Source organism: Calonectris borealis, chromosome 1 (assembly GCF_964195595.1).
Source record: "Calonectris borealis chromosome 1, bCalBor7.hap1.2, whole genome shotgun sequence".
Classification (NCBI taxonomy): domain Eukaryota; kingdom Metazoa; phylum Chordata; class Aves; order Procellariiformes; family Procellariidae; genus Calonectris; species Calonectris borealis.
The window spans coordinates 12,807,007-12,821,996 of record NC_134312.1 but is presented as its reverse complement, the minus strand read 5'-3'; the positions used below and the strand labels follow the sequence as shown (position 1 = coordinate 12,821,996).

Sequence of the window (14,990 nt, the reverse complement as noted above, 5' to 3'; positions counted from 1 at the left end):
ACCTGCTCCACAGAACGGTCTCTGCATCAGTTTAGGAGCCCATTCAGGTTACCTGCTTGCAAGCGTGTATTTGGGGACAGCTTTATGGTGCCCCATCTGACATTCCCTGAGGGAAAGCTCAGGTCCCCCACCACCTGGAGAGCCATCCACTACTCACTCGTCTGTTTTGGGATGTGGTTGGGCCCAGCACCCTGTGCAGCTTCGGCTATCCCATCCTTCTGATGACAGTGGGAGATACACACATGCACGAGAAAAAACTCAGTATTCTCCAGCGCAGGATGACCCCAGCACCCTTCGAACACGTATTTTCATCTCCTGCCACGAGGACACCCAGCATGCCTGAACAGCCCGATCGCTGGCAGAATTCAGGACAGCTAAGAGCTGGTGATGGTCCTGGGAGGGGAATGATCCCAGTGCTATTCCGTCAAGCACAGTTTGGGCCTTTTCTTTACAGGAGTATGGATTGTTAACTCCGGTGCCTGAGCCAAAGTCCCGCTCATCTCAGCTATCCCCTGGCGACACTGGCTGCACAGAACGTTGCACATTTTCTGTACCAAATCGCTGCGTGGTATCGCCACGCGCTGCGAACCCGCTGCCCTTCTTCAGGCCGGAGACATCAGCTTGTCACGGTTTCCTTCGTCCTTAGTCCTACAAATGACTGCACCTGCAAAAAGCCTCGATGAATTAACAATGCAAACGCAGGGCAGCATGATCAACTTCAGGACCAAAGTCCTACCAGACTAACTACATAACGAAGGGTGCTGTGCAGCGAACAGTACTACGGGGCTGTCAAAAGGAGACGTGAGTTTTTTCATCAGTTCAGGTGTCCATAATGTGCTGAGCTGGCTTGTGCCAGTTTTATTTAAAGCACCTAGAAGTATTGTGGTAGATAAAAGGGGATTAAAAAAAGGATTGCAGAACCTCAGCTGGATGTCATCCTTAACGTTACGCTACTCCTTTCTCCTGAAAAATGAGGGTGGCTTCATCAAGACCTAAGTCTCGTTGCTTGTACAAGGTAAAATCCTACTCCGCTCCCTCACTGATTGTCTCTTTAACTCTACACTGGCCTCAGGCACGGGAAGAGGAGGACACGGAGACCTTCTAGAGGATCCTCACAGCGAAACGTACTCCACCAGCTCAGGCAGACATTCCTCACAGCAGGTAAGCGCCAGGGAGTCCCCCCGCCCTCTCCTTCGTGCCAGCCCCTCCACGGGGAGCGGGAGGGAAGAGTTTCCAGCGAGAAATGAGGAACCCATGCCAAAGCGAAGGAGGAGGAAGCACAAAGAGGGACCAACAGCTCTCCACAGAGGGACGAAAGCACAGAGCCACAAAGTGTAACCTCTGGTGTAACGGCAAGTGAAATGGCCTTATTGGAGCCCTGCCTAGCAGTACTGTATGTCCTCAGAAAACCAAGACAGTCTCACTGCTCCGCGAATCCTCAGTAATTTGGAGGGCTGTCCTCTGACAACTCTAAACCCTAGCCCTAACTTTTTGCAGGTTGGGCTAAATCTAGGATTCTGCCAATAACCCCACCCAATCTGGGTCAAAAGATGGCAACATCAGGGCTCTGAAAGATGCCACCATCCACCGAAGCTGATCTGAAGCCCCCCAGCATTGTGAAAAGTGAGAGGTTCCCACCGGGTTTTTAATTAGTATTTTGTACGTGTTGCTTGGCAAACCAAACTTTGCCTGTGCTAACATTTTTTAGGACTCCTCATATTTCCAAAACAAATGAGAAGTTTTTTAAAACAAAAAGAAAAGGGGAAAAAAACCGCACACCCCAGAAAAACCCACATGAATTACTTATAATTTGCCACTCGTCAGGCTTTAACAGGCCAGAAAAATTTTAGTAAATGTATCATATGGTGTGGTTGATGTACCTACATGTCCAACTAGTGCTGCAAACAAACATAAATATTTCATTAAAACATATAAATGTATATTACTTTGGTTTCCTACACCTTACTACTTCCAATATATTTCTCAAAAGCATTTTATTTTAGGAGACAACACTCCACTACACTCTCTCCTCTGTACAGACCCTTGCACGCTTGTGTGTCTTTGTTATTGACAAAGCTTCTGCTTTACACAGGATTTGTCATGGAATTTCAAATAAATACCTACAAAAGTATTTTACTCAAACAATCAATAGAAATCCTCCTTGAACAAGAGAGGGGTTTTTTTTGCAGTTTGTGTGCCTTTACTTGGAGGCAGTACTGCTTGCATAGACTTTAAATTACATTTCAGGGTTCTTCACTCTGTTATTGATTGATCCGAGATTTTTGGCAAGTCATTTCCCCACCGTGCGGTTCTGTCTCTTCCTACCTATCCGCTGTGTCTAATTAGCCTTTATAAACCCTTTGGGGCAGTGGCTGTTTCTCACTGCCAGCTTGTAGTTCCTGTCTCCATGGGATCTGATTTCAGTTGTCTTGATACACTAATAATAACATCCATGTTTTAAGAGATTAATTTTTTAAATAATAAAAAGAAAAAACTAAGCAATTGCATTGGAGAAATAGAGTGCCAGTTCTATTGGTAAACCATACGTATTTACGTAAATCCTTTCTTTCTAAAAAGCTAGACAGACTTTAAATAACGTTAAAAGACAGCACATACAATGAAAATATAATCACTACGATTGTGAAACTCAGCAATTTCCCAAGACCTTTCAAGAACAGCATCTCATAGCCTAGATCAGGAGACCAAAGATGCGAGGAAGTTTTACGCCGTCCCAGCTTCCCTCCCCACTGGGGATTCACTGAGGCTGGGGAGGACACTCAACTCCCTGGTGGGGGAGTCTGAATAAGCTCTTTTTGTAAAGGATTTTTAGAATCTGGAAGCCATTCAGATGGTTTAATAACAAAAGTAATATTAGTGTCTAGAGGGATACATGCGAAGACCTCTGTTTTAATGTCTCAGCTGCAAATCTCTTTCCCAGCAGCATCCTCCTCACTAGCTGGCCAACAACGTGCAGATACGGAGGGAGGAATTCTGCAGCTCACTGCAACCAGGTCCTACAGCATTTGCTAAGAAACTTGCTTACTCCTTCCTAGAAATCTACTTAGTATCAACCTGGAAGAACACTGTTTGATCCCAATTGGATCTGCCTCATTTCCTAAGAGACACTGATACCGCTCTGTTCACACGCAGGAGGTGCTTTCTCAGGTATGCAAAAAAAACCCTTCAGTTTCTCCAACTTTTACATTCGGAAACATTAATTTTATTACCCTTAAAACACATACACGGAAATGAATCCCCAGGCAAAGCAGGTGTTATACTTAAGTCAGATTAACTGTACACAAACCCCTACAATATTTCACACATATTTAAAGGAGAGATTTTTAAATTTTATGAGTTCAGCTGTTCTGAAGAGTATTTCAGTACACAAGTACCACAGGCACATAACATAAAAACACAACATAAATATGAATCCAGAAGACCTTTAAATTAATATTTTAATTACTGACTTTTAATTAAGAAATCCCAACATCTTGATTTTACTGATTTTTCAACAAAACCTCCAGTGCTGTGATGCATTCTTTTCCTGAAATCTTTTATGCTATTTTTACTGGAAAATGACCAAATAGACTGAGTGTTGAAAACGCTCTTTTTAGTGGCTTATCAGAAATTCCAGTAATTCTTCTAGAAGTTTACAGGGGGGAAAATGTTCTTCTACAAGTAAATGGAGCAGATAAAAAGAAAAACGAAATTGTTCAGGAAATTTATGCTCTGTATACAGTATAGCTAAGGTTTTTGAATAGACTGCGCTAGCACTAGCTGTAATGGAAAGACCGTGAGACAACAGACCAGTGCTACCACTAGTAGAAGCTCCACATTAGTCATAACTGGGTATTTTCTCTTAAATCATATTGCTCAACTTTTGTGCACTTTACAGCTTCTATCACCAAGACTGAAATATTGTCAATTTGAGTTACAGATCCTATGTTAAAATGATACAGAATACTTCCAATGACTATTACCAAGAAAGTCATTATGGCTAACTCCGGATTCAACATGAATACTGACTTACATTACCATAGAAACTAGAGACTCCCAACTTGAAATTGTCATGCTAGTCGTTATATACAAAAAGGCAATTCCTCTCACCAAAAGGTTTCAAACTTTGTGCATGAGACAACAGGCAGGTCTAACAAACCCACAAAGAAAGAGAAAACAAATACCAGCAAAAACAATTACTGTAAATATAATGAACACAGCACACCACCTAATACTGTCAAGTGCAGAGTAGGCATCTCAGCAGAACTCAGCTTCAAGCAGAGTTTTACAAAGAATATTGTAGTGGCTATGCAAGACATTTGGGGGGTAATTGCGCTTTATCTAAGCGAAGCCCATCATAGTTTAAACTGAAGAGGTGTTCACCTCCTGCCCCAATCTGCTACGAGAGTTAAGCAGCTGCCACCTTTCCCACTCCACAAGGTTTGCACTTCAATGATGGGAGCACATAGGTGCCCTATCAGCTTATTAAGTTTGCAACAGGACTCTGCAATACTTGGAAACATAAAATGCTGTTCTTATAAAAACACAAGGACAGAGAATTAAAATATAATGGGATTAATCCTTGTTTATACTAACATACCATTTTGGAAGCATAAGAGAGGCTTACGTGACATTTATTAATGCAGATTTAGCACACAGAAGGACTTAGTAAGGAAATAACAGAAACTAACACAGCCATTTCATTTAATACTAGTTAAAGAACCAGCCATGTGAATTAACACATTAGAAACTATTCAGTATCACTCATACGGGTTACAAAAAAGACCTTTCCTCAGTTTTCAATCTGAGTTTAAAATCAAGCAAACAAAAAATGTGTGTGTTGTAAGAACCTACGTGTGAAACAGATGTCCTGGAATGAGACTGATGCCCTAATTTTGGTCTCTTTCAGCTTCTGTAGCACAAGTTAGGTGTGGCTTTATAAAACGGATATATTTTATCAGAAATATGCAGGTTAATTCATGATTGCCATGAAGGAAACAAAGCTGGAAGAATTTTTTTTATTAAAAAAAACCCCAAACATAAAATGTGCAATTTAATAAAAAATAGTCCACATTTCATTTTGACAAACACAAGGAAAATGTGAGATACAAAGATACGAAGATTAAATAGGTACGTAATAAAAGACGACTTGTACCTGTTTCCAGGAAGGATTTCCACTCTGGAATACTAATGTTACATTAACACAACTACACAATTTACTTGCTAGTATACAGTGTAGAAAATTTTGCTCGTTATATTACTACTATTATTTTCCAGTTGTTCTGCTATTCATGGCGAATCTATCAGCACTACTCATATCTATAAAATCTATTTCTGGTTTTTTTCTTTTTCTTCTGCATACTGAGGACACAGTGTTTCTTTTATCCTGACTTTTTAAAAACAAACAAATAAACTCGCTATTACTCTGCAGATAGTGAGTGATCTCAATTTTGTCATCAATGTCCGACCTAACAGACTTCCAAAGGAAAACCCTGGCCCCCAGTGTGATAATCTGGGGACTCTGTGAACAATTTAATAATTTTGGATAATTCAATGAAATTACTGCCATCACTGGCTATAGAGACTACCATATGTTGTCAAGGCTGTGTCACGTATCTCCCAGACCAGGGACAATGGGAGATTGTTATACCAGGCTTGCTCCCATCAGAACAGGAATGATCTGGAATCATGGAATGCCACAATTCTGGGTCAAAACAAGTTTCTGCATGCTTGCTGAAGTAAATTTGAGCATAGAGGATAGAAATATCTTACTGGCAGAACAAACTAGTTGGTGCTACTGCCAGACCTGAAAGAGGCACTACTTGAAAGGGTCAAGGTGAATTCCAGGGACACAGGAGGCCCTGAACAAAGATGCTTCAATAGCAAAAAAGCTGTGGGAGCAGGCAAGAAAGAAGGACATTGGTGGCAGGTAGGGCTCCATGGTTTGTAAGAAAGAAAAGGTATATGGGGGAGCTCCTTGAAGTACACTGATCTGAACCAAGGATGATTCAAAAGAATCAGAAAAATGTGATATAGAAATGTAAGCAGGCATTATTTCACCTACGGATTTTTTCTGGTAGGGGACGTAGACACTCTGGTTTGTCTGCAAACCATAAAACACATCCATGCTTGGTTTTTTCTTCCATTTTCACATGGTCTTGAACACCTGAACTGTAACCCTTGCTTCCCAAGGTCGGAGGTCTGAAAAGAAAGGCGAAGTTACTTAGTGTTTGTGGGCCAGCACTACTTCTGAAGGTCAGTGACACCACAACCGTTTTGGTTCCAGAGAAGGAGGATGCAGAGTGAGCCAGGGAGGTCAAGGTGCCACCTCAGCAGCAAGGGACCTGGCATGCAGTTCTGGCATGATGGCAACTAAACACTACCTGGTAAATCTCCATTTTCACACACATACGGAAGTTATCCTACACAAATTTGTGTCATCCAACACAAATATGTGTTTCTCCCCCATTTCTCAGGGGGCACCATTGTTTCACCCTACTTTGGTGAGAACTTGGGACAGAAACACAGATGCATTAAGAACAACTCGTGATACCAGCTAAAAAAGAAAGAATACAATTTTTTCATTGGAATGAGTCAATTGTGGGTATTTTAGAGGGCCAGCTTTAGCCCAGCATGAGATTTCAACATATTTTGACGAACTAAGACAGACCTAGGAAATGCACGTTCCTTGTGCTGATTTTCCCTGTGCTGGAGAATCTCCTCAGGGCTGTACAGTCTCTCTTGAATATGACAGAACATGTGATTTCTAAAACCAATAATATTTTAGTTTAATAATCTCTGATTTTTTTTTCCTGGGACCTTCTCTCCCACATTTTACTTTCTCCATTTTGTTCCTTGTCTTACTTTGCTTCGTCTTGAGTTCATGCATTCTGAAAATAATCAAAGACATCCAGGAGAAACGTCTGATAAGCAGAGTGAAACAGCATTATTCATATATTACCAATCATAACCTATAAATGAATGAGAAGACACCTGGAAGTGCTGTGTTGACAGCAACATACCTTTTGATTAAGCTGTCTGGATCCCAGCAATCTGCATGTGCTGACTGAGAATTCAGAAATAATGCATTTGTGGTTCATTTACACACTGTAAAAAGGGTAAATATATGGCAGATATAAACAAACAACAGCATTCTGTCAACTAAGCTTCTTGTATGGATAGGATGTTTGAATAAATGAGACTTTTTAGGCTAATGTTAAAAAAAAATTCAAACCATAAGTACTGTTTTAGAGATTATGAATTACCAATGAGAATTTTTGTCCAGTTTAGGAATGCTAGATAAAGTTCCTTTTTGTTAAAGCCCTTCACTCTCTTCCTTTTCTCTTGCTTCTGTCTGCTATTCCACTTTCCACTGTGGTAGCTTCAGCCTACAGTGAGAAAGCTACACAAATGGCCAGCAAGACTATTGCACCTTCTCACTGGGTAGATTTCCACGAGGTTGAAAGAAAGCTGATTTGTAATAAATTAGGTGTGCTGAAGAGATACTGTTGGGATCACAGCCCCTGTGATTTTAGAAAATTCAGTTAAGGCCAGCATTGCAATGACATTCAGCAACAAAAACCAAAGATAGGCACTTTGCTACTGAAATTAATACCTTCAAACTCTGCACTATAGACTGCACCTACTTGGGTAGGCATCTAGTCAATCTTATTTCAAAGTTTATGATCATTTTATTTCCTACTGCAGAATACTGTGCCACACTGCACATTGCTTGGCCACCAGAGTGAACGGGTTCATTGTAACTATCATATATATATGCATCAAAACTTGTATGAAAAACATTCTACATTAGTACTGTGGCCCATAAACATCATTATATATTATATTATTGTGTAGCAATACTACACAAAGTCTTATACATTTTCTACCTACAGATAAAAAGTCCTACCCATAGCTCTCAAAAAAAAAAAAAATTAGAGATGTATATGTATACTCATATATTTATAAACACATATTATATGTATGGAAGAAAAAAAATTACTTCCAGAATGTTAACACAGTCAAGCAATAGCACTATGTTCTTCAACCCTTGCCTTGATGCTCTCCAGCAGAAAAAGTTTCCCTTTTTTTTTATTTGTTTATACCACTATGAGGAAGAGAAGAACAAGAAACATCTGCTTCTACAACTGCTGCAGCACTTTCCATCACCCTTTCTAAATCACAGTTAGGACCACCTCCTCACATAAATCCCTTCTGAAGGAGCCCTTTTTCCATGTATACACCACTTCTTGTATACAAAAAATGTGGATGAATAATTTATCAACTCTTTCATGTCATGAAGGGAGCTCCTCATCTATAAGGAGCAAGGAGAAGATCACGAACACTGAAAGCAAAAACTCAGAATCCATATCTTTCATGAAATGCTGAATTAATGCAGGTGAGGTTATAGGATGCATAAAATAAGTCAGATGCAATTTTACCCCCTCATACCAGTACTTTCCTTTGATGTCAACAGCATCAACAGATGGACAAGTATTAGTGTGACATGAACTTTACCATATGTGACTCAACAGAACTAAGCCGAGCACTCTCAATTATTTCATTTCTTCAAGGAAATGATGCACTAACAAAGTCATGGCCCCATCCTTTAACAACATGTTTGTAATTCTCAGAGAAGGAAAAAGACTGATGAATATAATTCTACTGCCAGTGAACACACAGGCTTCCTGACGTGAAACATCACAGTCTCTCTGGAGGAGCTGAAGAATAAATCACCAGCTACATGAGTCTGAAGTCAGCTTCAATGGTCTTTAAATTAAGATGGACAAGCATAAGAATGACATAAAGTAATGGTAAAAAGAGAACTCTGAATTTAATTTCTAGAGTTAGTAAAATCCTAAGGAGCCCAAGTTAGGAAAAAGGAGTAGGAGAAGTACAGTTTATTTTCAAAGAATATCCTTGCATTATGTACCAGCAGTGTAACCATGCAGGTTTTCATAGTTTTTTGGGTTTGGTTTTTGCAAGACACTTGTGAATTTTTTTTATTTGGGAAAATCATGCAGCTTTCTATTGTAAAATATTGTTCTTTATATTAGTGAAGAAAATTTTATCCAACATTCACATCTTGGAAGAGAGTATATATTGAACCTCAGGAAGAAAAAACACAAAAAGACAATCTGTATGCACAGAGCATTTTAATGAACATAGAAGAGAATTATTGATGAATTTAAATAAGCAAAGAAATGTCTTAAAAACATAACTATACATAGGAAAATGTGTATGAAAAAGTCGGTAGGAAAATAGTAACATTTTAACCAGCTGACATGGTATTTACATGTGCGGGGCAAAACTTTAGAAAACCAAAACATTCCTGTACTTCTCTGCGGAAAGGCTTGTCACAGACTTTTAAAGAAAACAAAAAGTTAACTGCAAGGCAGGTTTTAATTGCAAAACTCATGGATGAACTCATTAAGGAAAAAAAAACCAAACCACGCTACAAGGCTACTAAATCCCTGAGCCACAAATCATTGGGTGCTGGGACAGTACTGTCCTGTCCCTTTACTCTTCACTGGGAAACCGCTGTCACCACTACCAGAAATAGGATGTGGAGGATGCGGACCTGCAGTCTGCCCAGACGCGGCCACTCTTGTATCCATCCTAAAGAGGGTGCAAATCTTCTCCTGATTGGGAAAGCACTTGCAAATATGCCCAAGTCCATCTATAGTCAGCAAAACATCTTAGCGTATAATTACTTCTAAGTAAATGATTAGACTGAGAAAGTAAAACTGGTTTTAAGTCCCTGCTCACATTATGAGTACTAAATGCCTTTTCGCATAAGGAGCTAAAGCATTATGGGTTGAAGCTTAAAGTCTGACAATTTAGAGTCAAATCAGAGACATTAGAAAGTGTAAATATAAAGTATCAATGTTATTCAGTTCAACTACTAGTTTCATATGGTCATACAACTGAATACTTCTAAACTTAAATTAAAGTGCTCGGTTAGTCAGATCACCTGGTCACTTAGTATGTCCAAACCATTTTTCTTGAGGAAGAGATGTGTCAGACAGCAGCTCCAAGTCAAAATCTGCTGCAGTGCTCCTGTTTTCAGACTGTTCGTTGGGATCATGCTGAGTGCATCTGTGGAAGTTTATAACTCTATGCAAAGAATAAAGATCCTGGTTTAGCAGTACAACTGAGTGGGCAAGACAGTTGTCCTGCATAAACCAGGATCTTTTTTGAAGGTCCTACAACCCTTCAAACTAAAACCAAAGCTGTATGGGAGTCTGTGCACATAATAGACCTGTGTCGCCTACTGATGGGAATTACTGGAGAAAGATACTGTGGATCTGAGACAGCAGTGATGAACAGAGAGTGGAACTGGAGACAACATTGCTCCTCACATGACTCTTCCCCGTGTGATTACTTATCCAAATTAGGATGCCTCTCCTTAACACATTGCTACTTTTACAACTACGCATCTGTGCATCTGTGGGAAGAAGACAGTACTTAATCTAAAATGTTCCACATGTAAAAACAATCACATTTGAAATTCAGAAGTATGTTTTTCAGAAACAGCAAGGCTCTTCTCTTCACCAGCGTGAGTAGAAGGTCAGAATGTGTAACATTTGCAAATATACCTGACTGATTTGACTGCTGTACAAAATTCTCCCATTGAAAGGGTATATATTCAAAAAAGCGCAGGACTTTACAGAGGAAATCCTGCCTCCTTTATTTGATGTCAAGGACAGCTTTGCCATTGACTTCATCTGGGCCAGGATTTCACTCCATGTGTTTTAAGAGAATCTCTGTGATTCTGCCAGCAGTAGCACAATAAGTGGCTCACAAAAAAAACTAACAGAAAAAAACAAACAGGAAATAGTCTCCAAGGAATACTTCTCTGCGAACTCTTACAATTAGGATTAAAAAATAATAACAATAATGGTTCTTACAATCTTTTCTCGCGACGCAAAACCAGGCAATAATTTCCTGCATTAAAACCTTATTTATTGGGTGTCATACTTAGGAGAGTTCTATGTCGCATCATATCGTGCAAGTGCTCATTAGTTTCTCATGATGTTTACTCCTCCTGATGATATACAGCAACTCCTACATTATATGATTGTTACTTCTAAGTTAGTATTTTTAGCTCAAGATGTTCAGCTCACGTAAAACAGCAATATTCCATTGGACTTGTTTTAAAGAAGTATTTCACCTCGTAATGTGATAAAAGATGAAGTATTTCATTATTTTGAAGAGGGGGAGTGTTCAATCAAATACAACGTAATGAAAAATCATGAAAGCACTTTTATTTTCCGTACTTCGAAACAGCTAAGTTAATTCCTGTAAACTGAATTAGCCATTCCCTGATTTCATCTACAAGTGAATTTTCACAGCTAAATTATCAAAACTTTCAAACAAGAGAAATACTCACAGTCTCTTAAGCATCACATTATAAATAGTCATGCCCTACCTCCACATTTCTCTCTCCGACTTCATTCCTAAGCAGCACTGAAGAAGCAGCTACAGTCACATGGTGCATTCAAGGTCACGCTATTCTAATTTACAGAGATATCATTGATAAATTATGCGGAAACAATGATAATGGAGTCATTAACCTTGTTCCAGCACACTAAAGGTGTTTTATAATTAAAAGGAGAACAAAAGTTACAAAAACATATGAAGATTTTATTGCCCAGCTTTTTCTCTCCTACACACTGCTGCAAAGGCCTGTTGGGGAATAGTAATTTGTTACTGTGAGTAACGTAGATGCCTGCTGTCTGTGCTTTGCAACCAAGGGGTGCAGAGATTAGTCTGAATTACACTGAGGGAGCAGTCAGGTGGTAAAATACACAAACCATTGACCTTTTTTTTAAAAATAGGAAGTTGGATTCAGAAGGCCTCTCCCTTTGGCGAAGTAAAGGATGCTGGAGCACAAGAAAGATCATTCCAGCCAGGAAGCCTCTCTCAGTCCAAGAATCTATGCAGAACTGTCATTTCCAAACACGCAGTCATCTGGCCAGTGCTTTGAGGACTCGCATCAAAAGCGTGTATGTTAACATACTGAAGTGAAACTCCTCAGAGATATATATATAAAAACTAGGTGGAATTTAGAATTCATTCTCTATGTCTCATTAAAGAAACTTGCAGTAATCCACAGACTAAAAGCCTGACTAATGTCCCCCATTCATGTATGACATATCTTTATTAAGGGCGCACACATTAATGAATCACTGGTCATTGTTTTGACTTAAAGAGAAATACTAGAAAAACAGTGAAGAGGTGGGACAGAGACCGTTTCACGTAGTAAATGAACGTAACCTTAAACTGGCATTACTGTAAAGCATCTATAGGATTTCTGCAAAAAAAAAAAAGTAATTTAAATAACTTAACAGACAATGTACCCTTATCTTCTTGACACTTCCACTGCTGCTTCTTTTGGAATCCCGCCACAGTAAGACCACTCACAATAGAATTATTAATAAAAAGGAAAAACTACAGAGCAGGTTTCCTGAAGTTCAGGTGCCCAGAGATGACACTATACTGCAAGACAGAATCCATTATATTCCTTTCCAATCTTCACTTATCACATAAACTATTGTGTCTCCCTGCATTGCCTGACTATCAAGATACGATCTACAACATATTGCAGAACTTACCCAAAAGGACAAATAGAAAAATCCCAGATCACATCTCTATTTAGAGGTTTGACCTTACGTAGATAACTGAATATATCATAAAGTACGTTCTGAAGGCCTGAGTGAAAGTCAAATTCTTTCTACTGATTCTGTCGTGTCTGGATAAACTAACAGTTGGCATATCCTTCAAGCATTCAGAAGTACCACAAATGACATTTTAAACAATAAACAGCCAATTACAACGAGGAAGTTGAATTACAAAATCATACCAAATGTCAGAGGAACTCTCCTGTATGTCCTCTGAGCAAAGGCTGCTGGCTATAGTTAGAGAGCACGAGCGTCTCTGATGTACGGCATCTACAATCTTCCCACCGCAGAAATCCCCAAGTTTTCAATGGCTGAGCTTACTGCCCGGCTGAAACGCGTACTTTAGCAATACGCGTACGGCCGCTGCACCATCCACATCCAAGGGGCACCTACAGGCTCGGTTCCCAGAGCAGCTCACAGCTCCTGTGCTTCAGAAATGCTGCTGGGGTAGCAGAAACCTCCTCACAAGCGCTCCGCTGCAGATAGCCCAACTCAGCAGAGTTTAAAGAGGACAGAAACAAACATGTAAACAGCATCTGCGGCGTCTCTTCTCTATTGACTTCCCTGGAAATGCATTAACCTATTACAGTACTTCAAAAATAAGGGAGAGAAACGGAGGAGAGGCAAAAGTAGACCGTTCTCTCCCGAAAGTTTCTGTCTGCCTCTCCCTCCCACTTTTTCTGAGCTCCCCTTTCCCTAGGATTAGGCGATCGCTGTCACCAGGGATCAAATGAATGACTTTTCCGCTAATGACACTTAAGAGATGCTAAAGCCGCCCCTAATGCCACCAGGGACCCGGCGCGCAGCAGCAAGCCCCTGCCCGCAAGCCAAGGCGCCCGCAGCGAAGCAAAGCCAAGGGCAAGCCCCGCTCCGCGGCCGTTCCCGGCCGCTCCCCCGGCCCCACCGGCAGCGCCAGGGCAGCGGCAGCCGGAGGGGCGGCCGGTGCCGGCGGGGCGCGGCGGGCGGCGGGCGGGGGGTGCTGCCCGGCGGCGCTGCCGCCCCCCCGTCCCCTCCCGCGGCATGGCGAAGCGCTGTCACTGACGCACATTTAATTCGCCCGGCTGCGGGCACGGCGCAGCGCCGCTCGCATCCTCCCCCCGCCGGCGGGGAGGGGGCGGCTCCGGCGGGGAGGGGGAAAGTCAAACTGCAGCAACAAAGTTGCTCCCCCCCCGTTCCCCCCAGACCTGCCCCGGCTGCCGGGGCGGGGGGCCCGTCCCCGCCTTACCTTGCTTGACGCACTTGAGCCGGATGGGGTCCTTGCAGTGCTTGATCACGGCCAGCACATCCCTGATGGTGAGCCCGGCCACCGGGGTCTCGTTCACCTCCAGCAGGAGCTCCTCGGGCACTAACTTGCTGCCGCCCTCATAGGCCACCTTGCCGGGCTTCACCTCCCCCAGGTAGGGGAACTGCCCGTTCTCGGCGCCCCCCTTCAGCTCGAAGCCCAGCTGCCCCTCCGGGTTCCTCACGATCACGATCTCGTGGACTCGGCTCGTCCAGTGGCTTTTCTTCTTCAAGCCCTTGGACATTGCCGTGGGGATGCTCTGCCCGACTCCCTCCCTGTACTCCGTGCTTCCTCCCTCCCTCCCTCTCTTCCCCCCTCCCCGGGGCAGCCGGGCTCCTCCGGGGCAGGCGCGGGGCGGGCGGGGAGCGGCCGCCGCTGCTGCCGGCCGGCGGGAGGGAGGGCGCGGCGGCCCCGCGGGGCTTGGCAGCTGGGTGGGGAGCGCCTCTCTGCCTTCTCCGTCCGGCGTTAGCTGACATCCATGGCAGCCGCGGCGGCCGGGACCCTGCCTGTGCGTGGATGTACTAGTTGTAGAGAAACTGGCAGCGGGGAGGGACGGGGGGAGGAGGGAGGGGACGGCCGCGGCGGGGGGAGGAGGAGGAGGAGAAGGAGGAGGAGGGGTGTCGGTGTCGGTGCCGGAGCGAGGCGGGCGCTGCCTCGCCGCTCCCGCCTCGCCTGACCCGGTAGTGAAGGCCGAGAGAGAGGCTGCCTGGCACGGCCGGCAGAAGGCGGAGAGCGGCCCGGGCGGGGGGGGAGCACCCGCGGGGAGAGCGGCGGCCGCCGGCCCCCCGCTCCCGCCGCCGGCCCCGCCCGAGAGGGGGCGCCCGGGGCAAGGTGGCGCGGGGAGCCCGGGCCGCCGCCGACCCCCTCGCTGGCTCCCCGGCTGCCTCGGGCGCCGCCCGGCCGGCCGCCCCCTCCGCCGGGGCGGGCCGAGGCCCCCGCCGTAGCGCAGCGTGTGTCGGTGGTCTGCCGGAGTGCGGGAAGTCTGCCCGAGGCGGAGCGGGGGGGCTGCGGTCCGGTCGTCCTGCTCG

At 43.5% G+C, this 14,990-nt stretch overlaps 1 protein-coding gene across 5 annotated transcripts in view; it reads right to left on the bottom strand.

Moving 5' to 3' along the window:
• The window catches only part of MAGI2 (membrane associated guanylate kinase, WW and PDZ domain containing 2), a 764,133-nt gene extending 749,875 nt beyond the window's left edge, over positions 1-14,258 (bottom strand). For all 5 annotated transcript variants that reach the window (XM_075144530.1, XM_075144538.1, XM_075144553.1 and 2 more), the window contains exon 1: positions 13,906-14,258. In XM_075144530.1, the coding sequence (XP_075000631.1) occupies positions 13,906-14,206 (301 nt within the window). In that variant the 5' untranslated portion in view covers positions 14,207-14,258. The remainder of the gene's footprint in view (positions 1-13,905) is intronic.
• Positions 14,259-14,990: the final 732 nt, after the last annotated feature.